General features: G+C 44.1%; 1 protein-coding gene across 1 annotated transcript in view; it reads right to left on the bottom strand.

The window, feature by feature from the left end:
* Nucleotides 1-15,626, bottom strand: part of GPC6 (glypican 6) — a 1,113,495-nt gene that overhangs the window by 13,090 nt on the left and 1,084,779 nt on the right. Inside the window, exon 7 of the mRNA XM_047873699.1 lies at nucleotides 10,061-10,197. Within this exon, the coding sequence (XP_047729655.1) occupies nucleotides 10,061-10,197 (137 nt within the window). The remainder of the gene's footprint in view (nucleotides 1-10,060; nucleotides 10,198-15,626) is intronic.

Here is a 15,626-nt window from a genome sequence, read left to right as displayed (position 1 = left end):
ACCTTGTGGGTGGCTTCAGGCTCTGTGCTGGGACTCTCCTGGCAGAGGTGACACTCTCTGTCACGCTCTGTTGCCTGACACTACAGAAGGTTCCCACTGGCCAGCCACAGTGCCTGTCATTGTCACCATTCAAAATCACTCCTTTCAGTTGATCTATGAATGGGCTTGCCAGGAGGACAGACATGTTAACCTACCTGTATTTGTATTTCTTATCACCTCATTAATGCCGATGGTTGTTCTGGCATAAGGAGCTGCACAGTGGGGGAAACGGACACACAGTTCTCACGACTTAATGGGATTTGAAAGCCAGTAAAAGTCTGAGAAGGGAGACACCTGTAAGGAAGGTTAGCCTGGTGGTACCCTGTGGGGTCAGCAGGAGCCAAGTGGAAGCCAGGGCAGGAAGGGGGGGGTGGCTGGGGTCCCCAGGTGCTGGCCTGGGTTTGTTTTTAAGACAGATGCTTCTTTCTCCTGCTCCTGACACAAGGCACACTGGACAGAGAAAGGTAAAAGTGGGGGCACCTGGGTGGCTCAGTCGGTTAAGCATCTGACTTCAGCTCAGGTCATGATCTTGTGGTTCATGAGTTCGGCCTGCACGTCGGGCTCTGTGATGACAGCTGGGAGCTCGGAGCCTGGAGCCTGCTTCGGATTCTGTGTCTCCCTGTCTCTCTGCCCCTCCCCCATGCATACTCTGTCTCTCTCTCAAAAAAATAAAATAAAATAAAATAAATAAAGCATTAAAAAAATTAAAAAAGAAGAAAGGTAAAAGCGGATTCAGTCCTGCTCGTTGTCACAAATGAGCTGCATTCAATCCATGTCTCGCCAGCAAGTTCTAATTCTAAGCTACGTATTCATTTATTCCTGTGGGTTTAAGAGTCTTATGAAATAGTAGAATGTGAATACAGGTCCTTGTCTGGAAAAAATTTCTGAAATTTTTTTTTCCTTCTTTCCTGCCATCTCCTTATTAGTAAAACTTGATCTGATCTGAAATGAGGCTAATCATACATTTCACTTATCCCACTGTAGTGGGAATAGTAATACATCTTGCTGCAGAAATTTAATGTGTTTGATTGCGAGTTGCAGCCTATGGTATGTGCACTCTGATGATTTTTTTCCAAAAATCTAAAAAAAATTTTCGAGTTCAGAAACACATATGGTCACAGGGATCTCAGAGAAGGGATTGTGAACCTGTGGTACCCAGAACTTCTTTCAGAGGCTTTCTTCAAATCTAAGTTTTAAACTTCACATCTGTTTGGAATGGCTATTATTTTGAAACAAAACAAAACAAAACAAAACAAAACAGAAAATAACAAGTGCTGGTGAGGATGCAGAGTGGAGTGTAAGCTTTTGATTTTGTCCAGGCCTCCATTTCAAAGACACGCATCTTGAGTCAACATATCGGCCACTAGCCACTAGCAAAACAACCAGGTAAGGGGCTAGACTGCTCTCACCCATGAAGGTTCCCTTTCAGGAAGCCCTCGGAAACCCGGAGAACTCACTGCTTGAGTGACCCATATCTCCCTTCCCATGCCCTAATTCCCACACATAGGTTTTACATTAGTAAATTAGCCAATCAACAGTGAACCTGAGAAACTCCAGGCACCCCACACTTAGACCCAAATGAAGGTAAAGCCCAAGGTCATCCCCGCTCCCCTTGACCTTGCTGTGTGGCCCTTGAGCGTGCCATGCCCTCTCCAGGTCGTAAGTAATACATCTTGTTTCTCAAAGTACCCTGATGGTGTCTTGCTGAAGTGCATCCTGTGATCATAATAAGAACCACAAGAGCTGACCCAGCCATAAATAGGGGCGCTGGTTGCGGAAATGTCTACGGAGGCTGCTGTGAGCGATGTGTGACGAGGCCAGCAGAGCTGGCATTCCTGACTGAAGTTGCTACCATCCATAGGCTTGGGAACATGGAGAAATTGGAATTCTTGTGTTTGGTATAGGGTGTGCAAAATGGTTCAGCGCTTTGGAAAACAGTATGGCGGTTCTTTGAAAAATCAGACTTCCCATATGATCTAGAAATTCCACCTTTGGAATTTTCAATCTGAAAGAATTGAAAGCAAGTACTGGAACAGAGATCGCTACGCCTCTGTTCATAGCAGCATTATTTACAACAGCCAAAAGATGGATGCAACGCATGAGTGCATCAACGAATGCATGGGTACCCAGGTGTGGTCTATATGTACAGTCCACTCCACCTGAACAAGGAAGGAAATCCCGACATGCGCTACAGCATGCGTGTACCTTAAAGACACGCTAAGTGAAATGATCCAGACACAAAAAGACAAATCTTGTGCAATTCCACTTATATGTGGTAATTAGAGTAGTCAAATTCAGAGAGGCAGAAAACAGAATGGTGGCTGCCAGGAGGTGGGAGAGGGAAGAGTGGGGAACGAGTCTTTAATGGATTCAGGGTTTCAGTGTAGGAAGAGGAAAAAGTCCTGTGGATGGTGGGTGGTGATGGGGTACAACAATGTGAATGTACTTAATGCCACTGAACTGTTACATTTAAAGGTGGTAAAAATGCCGCATTTTACGCTATGTATATTTTACCACAATTAAAAAAAAAATCTCAGTTTTAAGTGTAACTTTTCTGAAGTTCTTGATATAGTTTCCTTTCCCCCTTTCCTTTTTTGTTTTTTTTTTTTTGTTTTGACTGGAAAGTGAAATTACTCAAAGCATACTGTGACTTTATGACTAAAGTGGGTTCAGACATTCTTGAAGGCTGCTAAGCTAGAGTTGTCTATGACATTAGGTATTTCAATGGGACGTGACCCTGAAATACGGTCAGAGGTGCAGAGACTGACCTAGGACCTGAGATCCTTTGGGACCCAGCAGTGTGATCGTGGGCAAGTGACTTAGCTACTTTATATGATTATGTATTTTATATTTACATGAATAATACTTACCTTATTTGTTCCATAAACTGACATATTGAGTGAAAGTATATGAAAATGCTTAAAAATCTAACATACTACACAATTCTAATGCATTCTTATGAAAATTAAATTGTTAACATGGCTTTTCCCATGCCAGGCTTGCTTCATAGGAATGTCTGATGGCAGGAGAATTTGGACTTTTAGGTTTATTTATTTATTTTGGTAATCTCTACATCCAATGTGGAGCTGGAACCCATGACTCCAAGAGCAAGAGTCACATGCTTTTCTGACTGAGTCAACCAGGGACCGTCAGAATTGGGACTTTTAAAGCCTAGACTCCTGTGCAGAAGAATGATTCATTGTGGCTTTCCTCTAGCTGGAGAACGCATGACACGAAACCGGGGACCCTTGAAGGACACACAGCTCACTGACTGCAGCAGCGAGTAGAAGCTACATTCTTGGACTTGGCCTCTTTGCTCATTGGCAAGATTCCCTCTTATCCATTCTTCCTTCATAGAACCAGAGGCAGCGGACTCCAGCGTGCACAGGACAAAAGGCCCTCCTGCCAGGTGTCAGGGCTGCTGAGCGGCTGACAGCAACATGCTCCTTTCCTGGTATTTGTAGCTGCATTTTGTACCACTTGCAGGAGGTGCATGCAGCGTCCCCCTCCCCCAGGAGAGTCAGACTTCAAGGGGTCTTTCCTCCCAGGTGTGCACAGAAGGGAGGTGCATGCCCGGAAATGCTGGGTGTGACAGTCTCCAGTTCTCTCCCCAGACAGACTGCCCACCTTCCTGATGTGGTTGCCTGGCTGGGTATACATCAGATACTCACGGTTCTTTAAAATGCAGCTAGAGTGCTTTGGGACATATTCTGCAATCAGACTAAAACAATATTGTCCTGCCAGATCTGCCAGGTCACTGTCTTTGACACATTTCTCATCACCATGCATCATTTCATCCCGCTTGCATCTGCTCAAACGTACCCAGTCATGACTTGCTATTTTCTTGGCTTAGTCAATCCACTCGGTGGCTGGTGAGAGTGACTGATCTGTTTTCTAGATTTCTCTAGGTTTCCTATTTCTTACAATTTACTGTATTTCCCTCCTGGCCCGAGGAAAGATTTCGTTGGGGACCCAGTTATTTTTGCAAGGACCGGGGGCCTAAAAAACCAGCACAGGCTCCCCGCGAATGCTCTGTTTTCAACCGATCCAATCAATCCTCGTCCTCAGCCAGGATTTTGTTTGCCTCCTTCCGGAAGGCACTTTCAGGAACGCTAGACACTGAGGGCTAGACAACGGCTTACAAGGAGGGGCAGCAGGAAGCTGCGGGGTAGTTTTAAGAAGGGGCGGGAGGAATCCGGAAATGACTGCAGAAACCCTGGCGATTCTGAAACAACATGTGTCCCATCATGAACTCCATGTGCTGTTGAGACTGGCCTCTCTCACATTTTGTTGCCTTTTTCTGGCTCCTCCCACCATCTCCGGTGCTAATCTTTCCTTCTTAACTCCTATGGCCTTAGAAAAACGATCCCCATGAAGCGGAAACAATCCTTAAGGAAGATACAGATGATGTAATTTGACATAGCTGTGGTCTCAAAAAGGTAAGAATTTGCCTCTATAGGAGCCCAAAGTAAGAGCCTATAGGAACACCATGAGGGTTTTATTTTTTCTGTGGCTGCTACGTGGAAAGTTCCAGCCTGCATATGCTAACCATATACAAGTTTTATTGCCTGCTGAGCCCATTCTTTCCTGTCTCCATCTTGTCGTTCTCCTCCAGCTCCTGTGCCCCCAGCTCGCCCCCGCCACCCGGTTGCCCACAGTGCCCTTCTCAGGGGTGACAGATGGCCGCACATGTCCTCCCAGGGTCTCTGGGAACTTTAGGAGGCCTAGATTTGTAACCCGCACAACGATGCTTTACTGTTTTCCCCCGTGGACCTCTAGATTATTATCGATTTTCCTCCCTTACTTACTAACTTCCTTTCAATTCCTATTTGTCTGAGTTGAGTCAGTGTGGCTGCATCGTCTCTCATTTCTCTCTAGGAATTTGCTTAGGTAAGTGAGAAATGGAAGAAGTTACATTTGCACACTTGCTTTCCCATCATCGGTCACTGAAGATGCCTCCCAGGCTGCTTTTCTTGAGTGGCAGACACTGCTGAGAATTCTGAGGAAAATTCTTTGCTAGCCGTTCTAGCAAAGGAGGATGCGAATCTGAGTACTAACTGCTGTAGACGGAATGCTTGTGTCCCCTCAACTCCCAAAGTTATGGTATTAGGAGATGGGGCCTTTGGGAGGTGATTAGGTTTAGGTGAAGGTGAAGGTAGTAGAACATCCATGATGGGATTAGTGCCCTTAGAGGAAGAAGAAAAGATCAGAACCCTCTTTCTGCCATGGGAGGGCAGAGAGAGAAAGCAGCTCGCTACAAGCCGTGAAGAGGGCTCTCACTATAACCCAACTCTGCTGGCACCCTGGTCTGGACCTATTAGCTTCCAGACTACGAGAAATAAGTTTCTGCGTCAGCCACCCAGACCATGATGTGTCTGTTTTAGCAGCATGAATGAAGGCATTAATCGAGTCAAGTACTGGCCAGGGAATCAAAGTACCCATCCTTAGCCCACAGGGCATCTCATCGGAGACCAGGGCTTTGTGTGGACAATACCCTGCATTGTGAAGGCTGTGTAGCATTTCCAACTTAACATTCTCTCCGATGCGCAGGTTAAGCCTAAGCTATTCATTGTCGAGATGACTTCAACCTGGCCTGTGCTCCTGTTACCTTCAGCGACTGACGTTACAACTGAGCCACGTGACCTCCTTGGCCCGGTTGCTGTTGTTGTTTTTAATATAAGGAAAGCCCCATTAAAGGAAACATCAGGGCTATGCGTGGAGGCAAAGAGAAAACAACAAATTGTAACATGCTCCCGGAGGTGTGTGCGTGAACTGAAAAAGGGAGTATCTTACATGTTAATAGGGGCTTAAAGGAGGGCTGCCAGATAAAACTACAGGATTGCCAGTTAAATCTGAATTTCAGATAAGCAGTGAATCCTTTTTTTAGCATAAGTGTGTTCCATTTGGTGTCTGGTGTTCCGTGCCAAATTTGGCAACTCTGTCTTAAAGCCTCACTGCTCAAAGTGCAGTCCCTGAATCAGCAACACGGCATCCCCGGGAAGCTTGTTAGAAATGCAGAATCTCAGGTCCCAGCCCAGACTCACTGAGTCATAATCTGCGTTTTTCCCACGTGCCCCAAGAATTTTACCGGCACAGTAACATTTGAGAAGAACTGCTTTAGAATTTACAACCTGGTCTTTAAATTGTGCCGAAACATTGGCAAGGGAAAGGGAAGCAGGGAACCAGTCTTTCTGACAGAATGGAGATTTAAGTGCTGACAGGACGTTGGCACACCGGCATTTTCCTCCCCTTGAAGGGCACACTCTCTTCCCTCTAGCTCACCTCCTGTTTCCAGACCTGCTTAGCTACTGAAGCAGAGTGAGATCTGCCAGCAATGACTCAGGGTGGGAGCAGGAAGATGAAGGGGGGTGTTCTTATTCTAGAGGAGCCACTGCGCCCAGACCCTTGGCCATTATCTGAATACAGCAGATTCACCCAGCGGCTGCCATAGCAGCCACATCTATGTGTATCTTGCTCTTTCTATTTAAAGTCAGCATCAATGTCGGGGCGCCTGGGTGGCTCATTTGGTTCAGCCTCTGACTCTTGGTTTCTGCTCAGGTCATGATCTTACAGCTTGGTGGGTTTGAGCCTCATGTTGGGCTCTGTGATGGTGGCGTGGAGACTGCTTGGGATTCTCTCTTTCTTTCTCTCTCTCTCCCTCTCCCTCTCTCTGTCCCTCCCCCAATTTCACTATCTCTGTCTCTCTCAAAATAAATAAAACTTAATAAAAAATAAAGTCATCATCAATGTCAACAGGTGCCACTCATTTAGTAACGGCTATTCGGGAAAATATGACACACCGGAGGAAATGGACATATCCATGGTAGTTGTCATTTTGATTTCAGAAATGTTAACATGGGAAATAGTTATGCTCCTGAATCAAGGAAGTATGGGAGAGAGCTGTGGAGTGGTGTTCAAAAACAGCCAGGAGAAATATGGGTGTTGGAAGACAAGTTGGGTCAAATACTTAGGATGAGAGGGCCAAGGAAATGGTATGCAAGGAAACATGTGGCTATAGGAGTCACATGGACAAAACATAAAGGGTGGCTCAGTTAGTTAAGCATCCAACTTTGGCTCAGGTCATGATCTCATGGTTCGTGAGTTCGAGCCCCACATCGTGCTCTCTGCTGTCAGCACAGAGCCCACTTTGGATCCTCTGTCCCCTCTCTCTGCCTCTCCCCCACTTGCACTCTGTCTCTCAAAAATAAACAAAAACCATTGAAAATTTTCAGAAAAACATAAAGAGAGGAAGAAATGTCTGGGTTGCCAGTGGTCTCATCAAGCAGGCTTGAGTTAGGAGCTCAAGACCATTACCACCTCTATCGAGGCTAATAGGCACCTCTGTTCCATAATCCATTAACACTTGTTGATAGGTTTTTTTTTTTTAACCAAGTTCTTTGATAGGAATAACCCTTTCTTTCTTTCTTTCTTTCTTTCTTTCTTTCTTTCTTTCTTTCCTACAAAACTGTTAAGAAGCCCTATCACCTGAAAATCCATACTTCAAATGTAGGGAAAAATAGTTATTATCTGCATTACAAGTGGATTTTTCAACTTACAAAATAGTTCAGTGGAATTAAAAAAAATCTCTCATATGTTCTACATCAATTAATATTTGGGTGAGAATGAGAGCAAAGCTTCAATTAAATGTAATTCAACAAGTCTTTATGGGTTATCTACTTACTATGGTATTAAATATAAAGTTATTAAGATTTCATTGCAGTGGAAGAATTTTTAAAAAGGAACTAAAAGAAACTATGAAATTTTAATTTTTCAATGAGAAGATAATTTGAGTCACAAATATCTGACAGCCTCATTTTTTTAAAATAGCATACTGGGTTAGGTTCTGGAATATCCTTGCAAATGATTTTATTGCATTAATTTTCACAATTTCCCTTACCTGCATACAGACCCCTAGTGGGATCCCATTGACCTAAGGATAAAATTCAAATCTGGTCCCTAAGTACTGCTTGGGGTGGTTCTCCACCTGTGTGGTCCTTTCTCAAACCTACAGTGCAACAGTATGGTCCTTGACATTCCAAAATCCACGGTCCTGTCTCCAGCCACTGTGCTTTTCATTGGTTGACAGACATCACTGATGTCATATAACACTTAATTCACGGAGCCTTGCACAGCGCCTGGGCAGAGGGAGTGCTCAATAACATTGCTGATGGACTGAGGAAATGAATGAATGAATGAATGAATGAATGAATGTAGATCCACTAAATCTTTTATAGAGCTAAGGATCTGTTTCATTTGTTCTCTTAACCTGGCAGGGGGGAGAACAATATTTAGCAGCCATTTGTTTTAGAGTCAGGATATTGACGCGAAAAGAATACTGGGCTTGGATTTGGGAGATTTCCAGCTTTTACCCTTGCTAGTTGGGCAACCTTAGCCTAAGCATTTACCCTTCTGCATTCTTGATCTGTACGAGAAATTCAGCTGAACCCGCTCTCCCCTGGCTCTAACTTTAATGGTCATCATTGTCCCCATTCATTTTCTTGATGGAGTGTATATAGTCCCCTCCCCAATTCCCACCTGTAACAGTTCTTTATATTTCTTTTTGTGGATGCACTAATAGCCAGCAACCTGTGTAACCATGGGAATGTAGTTCAAAACACAGCCTTCATTTAGTCCAAGGCTGAAAGGTAAACACAGATGGGTAACAGAGCAGTTCAGAAAATCAACCACTTTATTCATTAGGCCATCTGGTCATCCTTTACAGTGTCTTTCTGTACAATCATTAGGAAAAGACACATTAGAAACTATTCAATTTCACAGCTGAATTTTTCGGGCCAAAGGTTTCTTTCCTACAAGGCTGGACACTGGTAAATTACTAAAGCATTTTCGAGGGGCATGTTGTTGATACTGTAGACAAATACCTGTCTACGCTCATGATCTAAATTTTGGATATTGATATTCTGGAGCAACTTGAAATGATTACGGCTCTTTCCATAGCTGTCTTGTTTTTGCCTCGCGAAGCTCTCCCTAGTATGGCTAATAATATCATTACCAATAGATGCTTAAAAAATTCCACTCAGCAGTGTGAGAAATAGCACCTAATGAGCATCTCACTTGCACCCCTGCTTACCTTCTGCAGCTGCTTCTGAACTTAATATCCCTGTACCTTCCTGTTTCCTTTTGATCACAGCTGCTTCATATGCTTGAAAACACCCACGAAGGCGCAGAACAGACCCCCCTCTTAACTTCTCCACCTGCTGGTCAATCCCCAAAGATTCCTTGAGTCCAATTTACCAGCTGCTCTGCCCACCTGCAGCCCCGCTGAGGCGTGCTCCGGCAGCCTCCTCTCCTGGTGTCCTGCCCTATTTGCCAACTCCCAGCCGGTTCCCCTGTCCAACTCCTCCACCCTATGAAAACTCGGGCCAACCCTATTTCTGGCCTGAATTAAGAAATTCAGAAATTCCGTATCAAGTGGCAGCAGCATTGGGCAGCCGAGTGGCAGGATGGGAACAGAGCCATCTCTCATCAGGAGGTCCCAGTGGGACTTTTCGAGGCAGGGAACCTCTGAGGACACTTTCCTGGTTGTCCCTTGGTCATTTTCTTTTTCCCTTTCCCTTCCAAAGAGCACATCAAAAACTGTTTTTCTCCAAGGGTGAGAGACATTACAGTTGGACTTCCTGTTTAGCTTGTGATGGAAAAAACAGAAAGCCGTGCAAATTTAGCTGCAGATAAAAATAGCTCTGCTGTCTTAAAGTCATTAAGCGAACATAAAAGGCTCTTTGTGGTTTCGGGATATCTGGAACCTGGCATCTGTCACCATTCCTCTGTCCTCGTCCAGAGGCGAGGCATTCGGAACGAGGATTCCACGCTTAATGGCACCTTGAGAGTAAGGGCTCCCAGGTGCCCGTCAAACCTGTCACCCTGAACAGCTGTGGCTAAGTGACGCCTTGTCCCTCCACCCTCCGCCGCGTTCTGCATAAACGGGTCTGCAGAGTTGTGCCAGGGGAGGCGTCCAGGGCTGGATGCGCACTGCCCCAGCCGTAGCACCATGAGTCACCCTCACCTGGCTTTGCTGTGTCCATTCCAGCACTCCTCTTCGTTGGACGCGCCCGCCGTCATGCTCTCATCTTTGCAGATGGTGTAGGGCAACGCCGACCAGACCTTTTTAGAGAGCTTCAGTTTCTCTTTTATGTCTGTGACCTGATCAAGAAAGCAAGGGAAGAGAGTGAATATTCTCCCCAGGCGTTGCCCGTTTCTATACAAGGACACAACACAGGTGGAGGTTAGAGAATCTGTGCTAGGACTAGAATGAAACTCTATCGCTTTTAAGGGAGAGACACTGAGTTGCAGGATTTATTGCGAAGGCAAGCCTCCCTACCTCCTCCCTCAATCTTCCTCTAGCTTCTGGCAGAGAGTTCTCAGGTAATTGGCTTTTTGTTTTCCATCTTTTCTGTCCTCCCATGCTTTGAATTAAAAACTTGCGAAGCATCTCAACTGGCTCCGGGTCCCTCTCTGGCTGGGAGAAATAGGTATTCCCCCCTGAAAATTCCCTAAACATATTCTTTAGAATTCATTTGCTCGGATGTCACATAAATGCACGGAAACAATGCACCAAGAGATAAAATGCTTTTCCCAACGGTCTATTTGTTTCTGTAAGAAATAAATATTGTCACTAATTCGACTGCTGGTAACCTCCGCTCTTAACCAATTGACAGGTCCATATAGCACACTCTTGGATGGTGAGTGGCAACCCAAACCCACTTAAAAATCTCTACAGCCAGAGGAGAAGAGTCATTCCAAATACAGGTAAGTGTAAAATCCACAGCCCTATGGATGGATGGCAGGAAAAAGTTTAGTAACCCCATCTTTCCTGTTTTCAGGCTCAGCACTGACTTTTCACCTGCAGAAAGGGTAAAGACAGGGATTCAGTACCATTTTGGTTCCATAATTAACATCTAGTTTCATGCAGTCACACCCCTGACTTTCTATTCTGCCCATGTAAACATGAGGAAAGTCTGTGGATGGTTGAAATGCATCTGTTAAGGGTTGAATTACGTGCCCCCCCATTTATATGCCGAAGTTCTAACCCTCAGTTCCTCAGAATGTGACCTTGTTGGGACATAGGTTTTTTTTTTTTTCTTTTTCCAGAGGCAAGGGAGTTACAAAGAGGTTAGTAGGATGGCCCTAATCCATTATGACTAATGCTCTTGTAAAAAGGGAAACGTTGGACCCAGAGATATGCCTAAAGATAAGACAATGCAGAGAGAAGTAGGAAGAAGAAACCTACCTATAACCAACGAGAGGGACCTGGAAAAGAACCTTCCCTCACAGGCTCAGGAAAATCCAATCCTTCTGCCATCTTGGTTTTGGACACCTAACCTCCAGAGCCATGACACAATAAATTACTGTTCTTTAAGCCACCTTGTCTGTGTCATGTTGATACAGCAGCTTCAGCATACACCCACACAACATCGTAGAAGGGACAACCACTGAGATTTATATATTTGAGGTCAATAGCCTTTGGAAATAAATTATACTATGTTTACTATGGATGGAGTATAGCGTTTTACAAAAAATTCCAAAGCTCTTTTGTCAGGTTTAAAAGTGAACACAAAGGAACATCAGATCTCTGTCCCAGTCATGTTTCTCAGTAGTTCCAGATTTATATGGTCTTTGGCTCTTGCTTATCTGTGATTCTGATGATGACTGAGGCTTCAGTACTGAGAAATGTCTGCCCATCCAGAAAGCGCTAAAGATGGCCAGAGTACTGAATCTGAGAACCCGGTACATACCCCGATGTTACTTTTGTTTTGGAGCATGAAAAGAACCCATAAGCAATGACATTCCAAGAAGTAGCTTACACACAGCCATGGTTTAGGATGGCCTAAGACCTGCACTCTCTGATTTCTGCCATTCATGCTGACTTTGGTCCATGGGTTCCCCTAAGCCCTGGCTCTCCTGCCAGCCAATCTGACTGGGTAAGGACATTTGCCATGAGAGCCCGTCCTTTTCTGCTGCCATTTGGGGCACAAGTGTGGGTGCACGTTGATATTTGTTTTTTATTTTTTGTTTGAAAGACATGTGGCCATTTCTATACAGCCATAGGTGGATGTACATTCTGTTTATCGATTATATGAAAACACAACCCCCAAAAGCCAACTAATAAATGTTGAAAGACTGACAGAAAAATCACCATTCTGCAACTATCAGAGTTATCATTAATCTCAGCAAGTATTATCTATAGACGCTGTTGTGGGTTGAATTTTGTCCTTCCCATAAGATGTCAAAGTCCTAACCACAGTACCTGTGAGTGTGACTTTATTTGGAAATGGGCTGTTGCAGAATCAGGTAAAAGTGGAGTCATTAGGGTGGGCTCTAATCCAATACGACTTTGTCCTTATAAAAAGGGGGGATTTAGGCACAGACACAGATATACACAGGAAGAACACCATGTGAAGATAAAGGCATAGATCAGGGTGATGCATCTACAATCCGAGGAATATCAACAATTGAAGAAAACCAGTGGATGCTAGGAGAGAGTCAAGGATTCCATCACGATCCCAGAAGGAACCAACCCTTCTAACACCTTGATCTTAGGCTTCTAGACCCCCAACTGTGAGACAATAAATGTCTGTTGTAAGCCACCCACTTGGTGGTACTTTGTTACAGCAGCCCTAACAAACTGGTACAAATGCAAAAAACACTGGGCGAAAGTTTGATGGAGAATAGGATGTTTACACAATCTCCAAGTATTCCCCACAGAATACTCATTATTACAAAAGGAAAACTGGTCACTCTACAGTGCAAAAACTCTGCAGGCCCCCACCTTAACCAAGTGATCAAAGTAGTGGGACACAGTGATTTTAGGTGCCTCTGGATGTGAGGTGACAAGAAGGACACATCACTTACGTAGCTAAAATTCCTAACCCGGATCCAATCATGAGGACACGTCAGACAAACACAATGTCCAAGCTGATGGACGCTATGAGACAACCAGCTTGGATACTCCAAATATGTGAGTCATAAAAGACAAGGGAGGGCTGAAGACGTCTTCTAGATTAAGAAGAATAACAGACATGGTATTCAAATGCAGTGTCTGATTCTGGATAGGGCACTCGATTGGAAAAATAATTGCCAGAAAGGATATTACGGAGATAGTTGGCAGAATTTGAATATTGACTTTGTATGACAAAATATTGTATTGGTGTTTAGTTTTCCAAATATGAGCTTATATTGTGGTCACGTAGGCGAATGTCATGTTCTTAGGAGATACATGCTGGACTATTTAGAAATAAAGGGTTATGGTTCCCACAACTTACTCTAGAATGATTCAGGAATCATCTTCATCATCATCGTCACATAGATGTATAGAGATACAGCAAGATAGAAAATGTGGCAAATTTTTAATGGTGAATGAATCCAGATGGAAATATATAATTTTTTTAAATAGCGTTTTTTCAGTACCTTTGAATGATTTTCAAAATAAAACGTGTCCAAAATAAATCCCTCACTTGATTTGTCCCACAAGGTGCCACATCGGTGTCCCTAACCATTGCAACCTGGGACACTCCTTAGCCACTCATTCTGACTGTTCTCAAACACAAATCCCAGAAAAAGCACCAGGTATTACATATTCACCACTAATTCAGAAAACTATCACTAGCTTCAGTACTAAAGTACTGTCAGGTGTATCTGTCCCAGAATAAAGTACACCAGAAATGACCATTCTCTCCTCTGCTTACTTAATGCTAAAAATCCCTCCTTTACACTGTGGGAATCTGAACCAAACATATGTATTTTGAGACAGAGAAAGTCTAAGACGGCATGACATCCCACAGGTATCTCCTCTTTTGAGGTTTTCAAAATGTAGCCGTGTATGTTGTGCTGTTCATTCTGTAAACCCCACTCAAGCATTGTCTCTTTCAAGGAGGAATGTCTGGCCTCCCAGTTAGCTGGATTCAACTCTCTGTGTCCACAGCGCCCTGTTCATGATTCTAAGTACTGATTACTCCAAGCTTTTGTAATTGGCTTGCTTTTCTGACCCTAAGACCACGTGCTTCTTGATGCAAGGACGGGGCTCCACCTTGTCATCCTCAGGGCTTAGATGAACCAGGTGACCAATCACTCCAGTTTGCCTGGGACACGGGGGAATTCTAGGACACACCATATTTGCAGCGCTAAAACCGGGAGGTCCTGGCAAACCGGGACGAGTTGATCACACACATCTTAGCACAAGGTAGGTGCTCAGTGAATGCTGATCGGGAAAATAGATTTAATCTGCTACAAGGCCACAGACAGTCTAGCTAACACAAAATCGTGTGGTCCCACGATGTGCACTTATGTCGGAAAGGCGGGAGCAGAGATGGGCTGTATCTGGCTAAGTGAGGAGCATGTGGGCCCTCTCTGAGTCGTGACAGGACATTTTGTAATCAGGTCGTGTTCACTCTGGCATTTCAGGAGCCAGGCGTTTCCACCGTGCGATCGGTGGACATAACAGCAAAACAGCAACGAGAGATGTAAATGCTATTTTAACATTCTGCACGGAAACATCAGCCAATTCACTTCCAGCCCAAGGATGCCTATGCAGACAAGTTGGAAAAAAGGGACCCTATTAGCCACCAGGGACGCACATGCCTTTGATTCCAAAGAATATCCGAATGATGGCAGTTGGGTTTTTTTTCAGTACCAAGCAAGTGTTTCGATCCTTACGCTGTTGAGAAATATTTTCTTGCCGTCTCTTATTTTTATTTCTGAATAATGTATGTGACCACTTTGCTGTAGCTCCAGATCTGAGTCGTTTTTTAAATTTTCTTCCTGGAAATTTAAGTGCACACAACAGTGAGCGACGCTTTATGTTAGCAAGAACTGTTAGTAAAAAATGCGTTACTGAAGTAACAGTGAATCCTAATTCGTTATACAAATCTGATGGGAACAAAGGGGTGGGGTCAAATAGGGAATTTACAGCAGTGCCTTTTCTCTGCCTCCCACACGAACCATTCCAGGACAAATTAACTTTTGCACATACTTGCCAGCTATATTTACCATTTGTCCAGTGTTACATTCGTAGTGCTGTAATGTTAGTAAATACTGGTAATACCTGAGTATTAAATGTTTTGCATCTGGGCCACCGAGAGGTTTTGAAAGTTAACTTCTGTCACATTGCAGGGCTCTCATCCAAATACTCTGTTGGGGACCACAGGGAAAACATGACCCTCTTCTAGAACTTATCTGTCTGGAGTTTATTCTGATTTCTGACAATTTCAACTCCTGGCACCAGTTAAAGCATAGACTCTTCATTGAAGGCTCGGCAGAAGGTCCATGAATAGGAAGACAGAGGTACTGTTTTCATACCCATCTGTACAGAATTGCCAGATTAGACAAAAGACGGAAGAAACTGACAAGATGGAATGATCGCTAAAAACAAAGGGATTAGCAAAATCAAAGAGCAGAAAGGATGATCTAAGGACTGGTGTCTGATAATTTCATTCAAAAAATGGTTTTGTCCCAAATATTTAACTTGAATCCAGTTTACAGGAAATACTGGGGATACAGGGACAAAGTAAGTAACACTATAAATAAATGGTCAGGCATATTCAGTGTGTGGGATATAACATAAGACAACCAGCCTC

This window comes from Prionailurus viverrinus, chromosome A1, assembly GCF_022837055.1.
Source record: "Prionailurus viverrinus isolate Anna chromosome A1, UM_Priviv_1.0, whole genome shotgun sequence".
In the NCBI taxonomy this organism is placed as follows: domain Eukaryota; kingdom Metazoa; phylum Chordata; class Mammalia; order Carnivora; family Felidae; genus Prionailurus; species Prionailurus viverrinus.
Note: the sequence above shows the minus strand (reverse complement) of the source record. Positions and strands in the feature narration are given on the sequence as shown.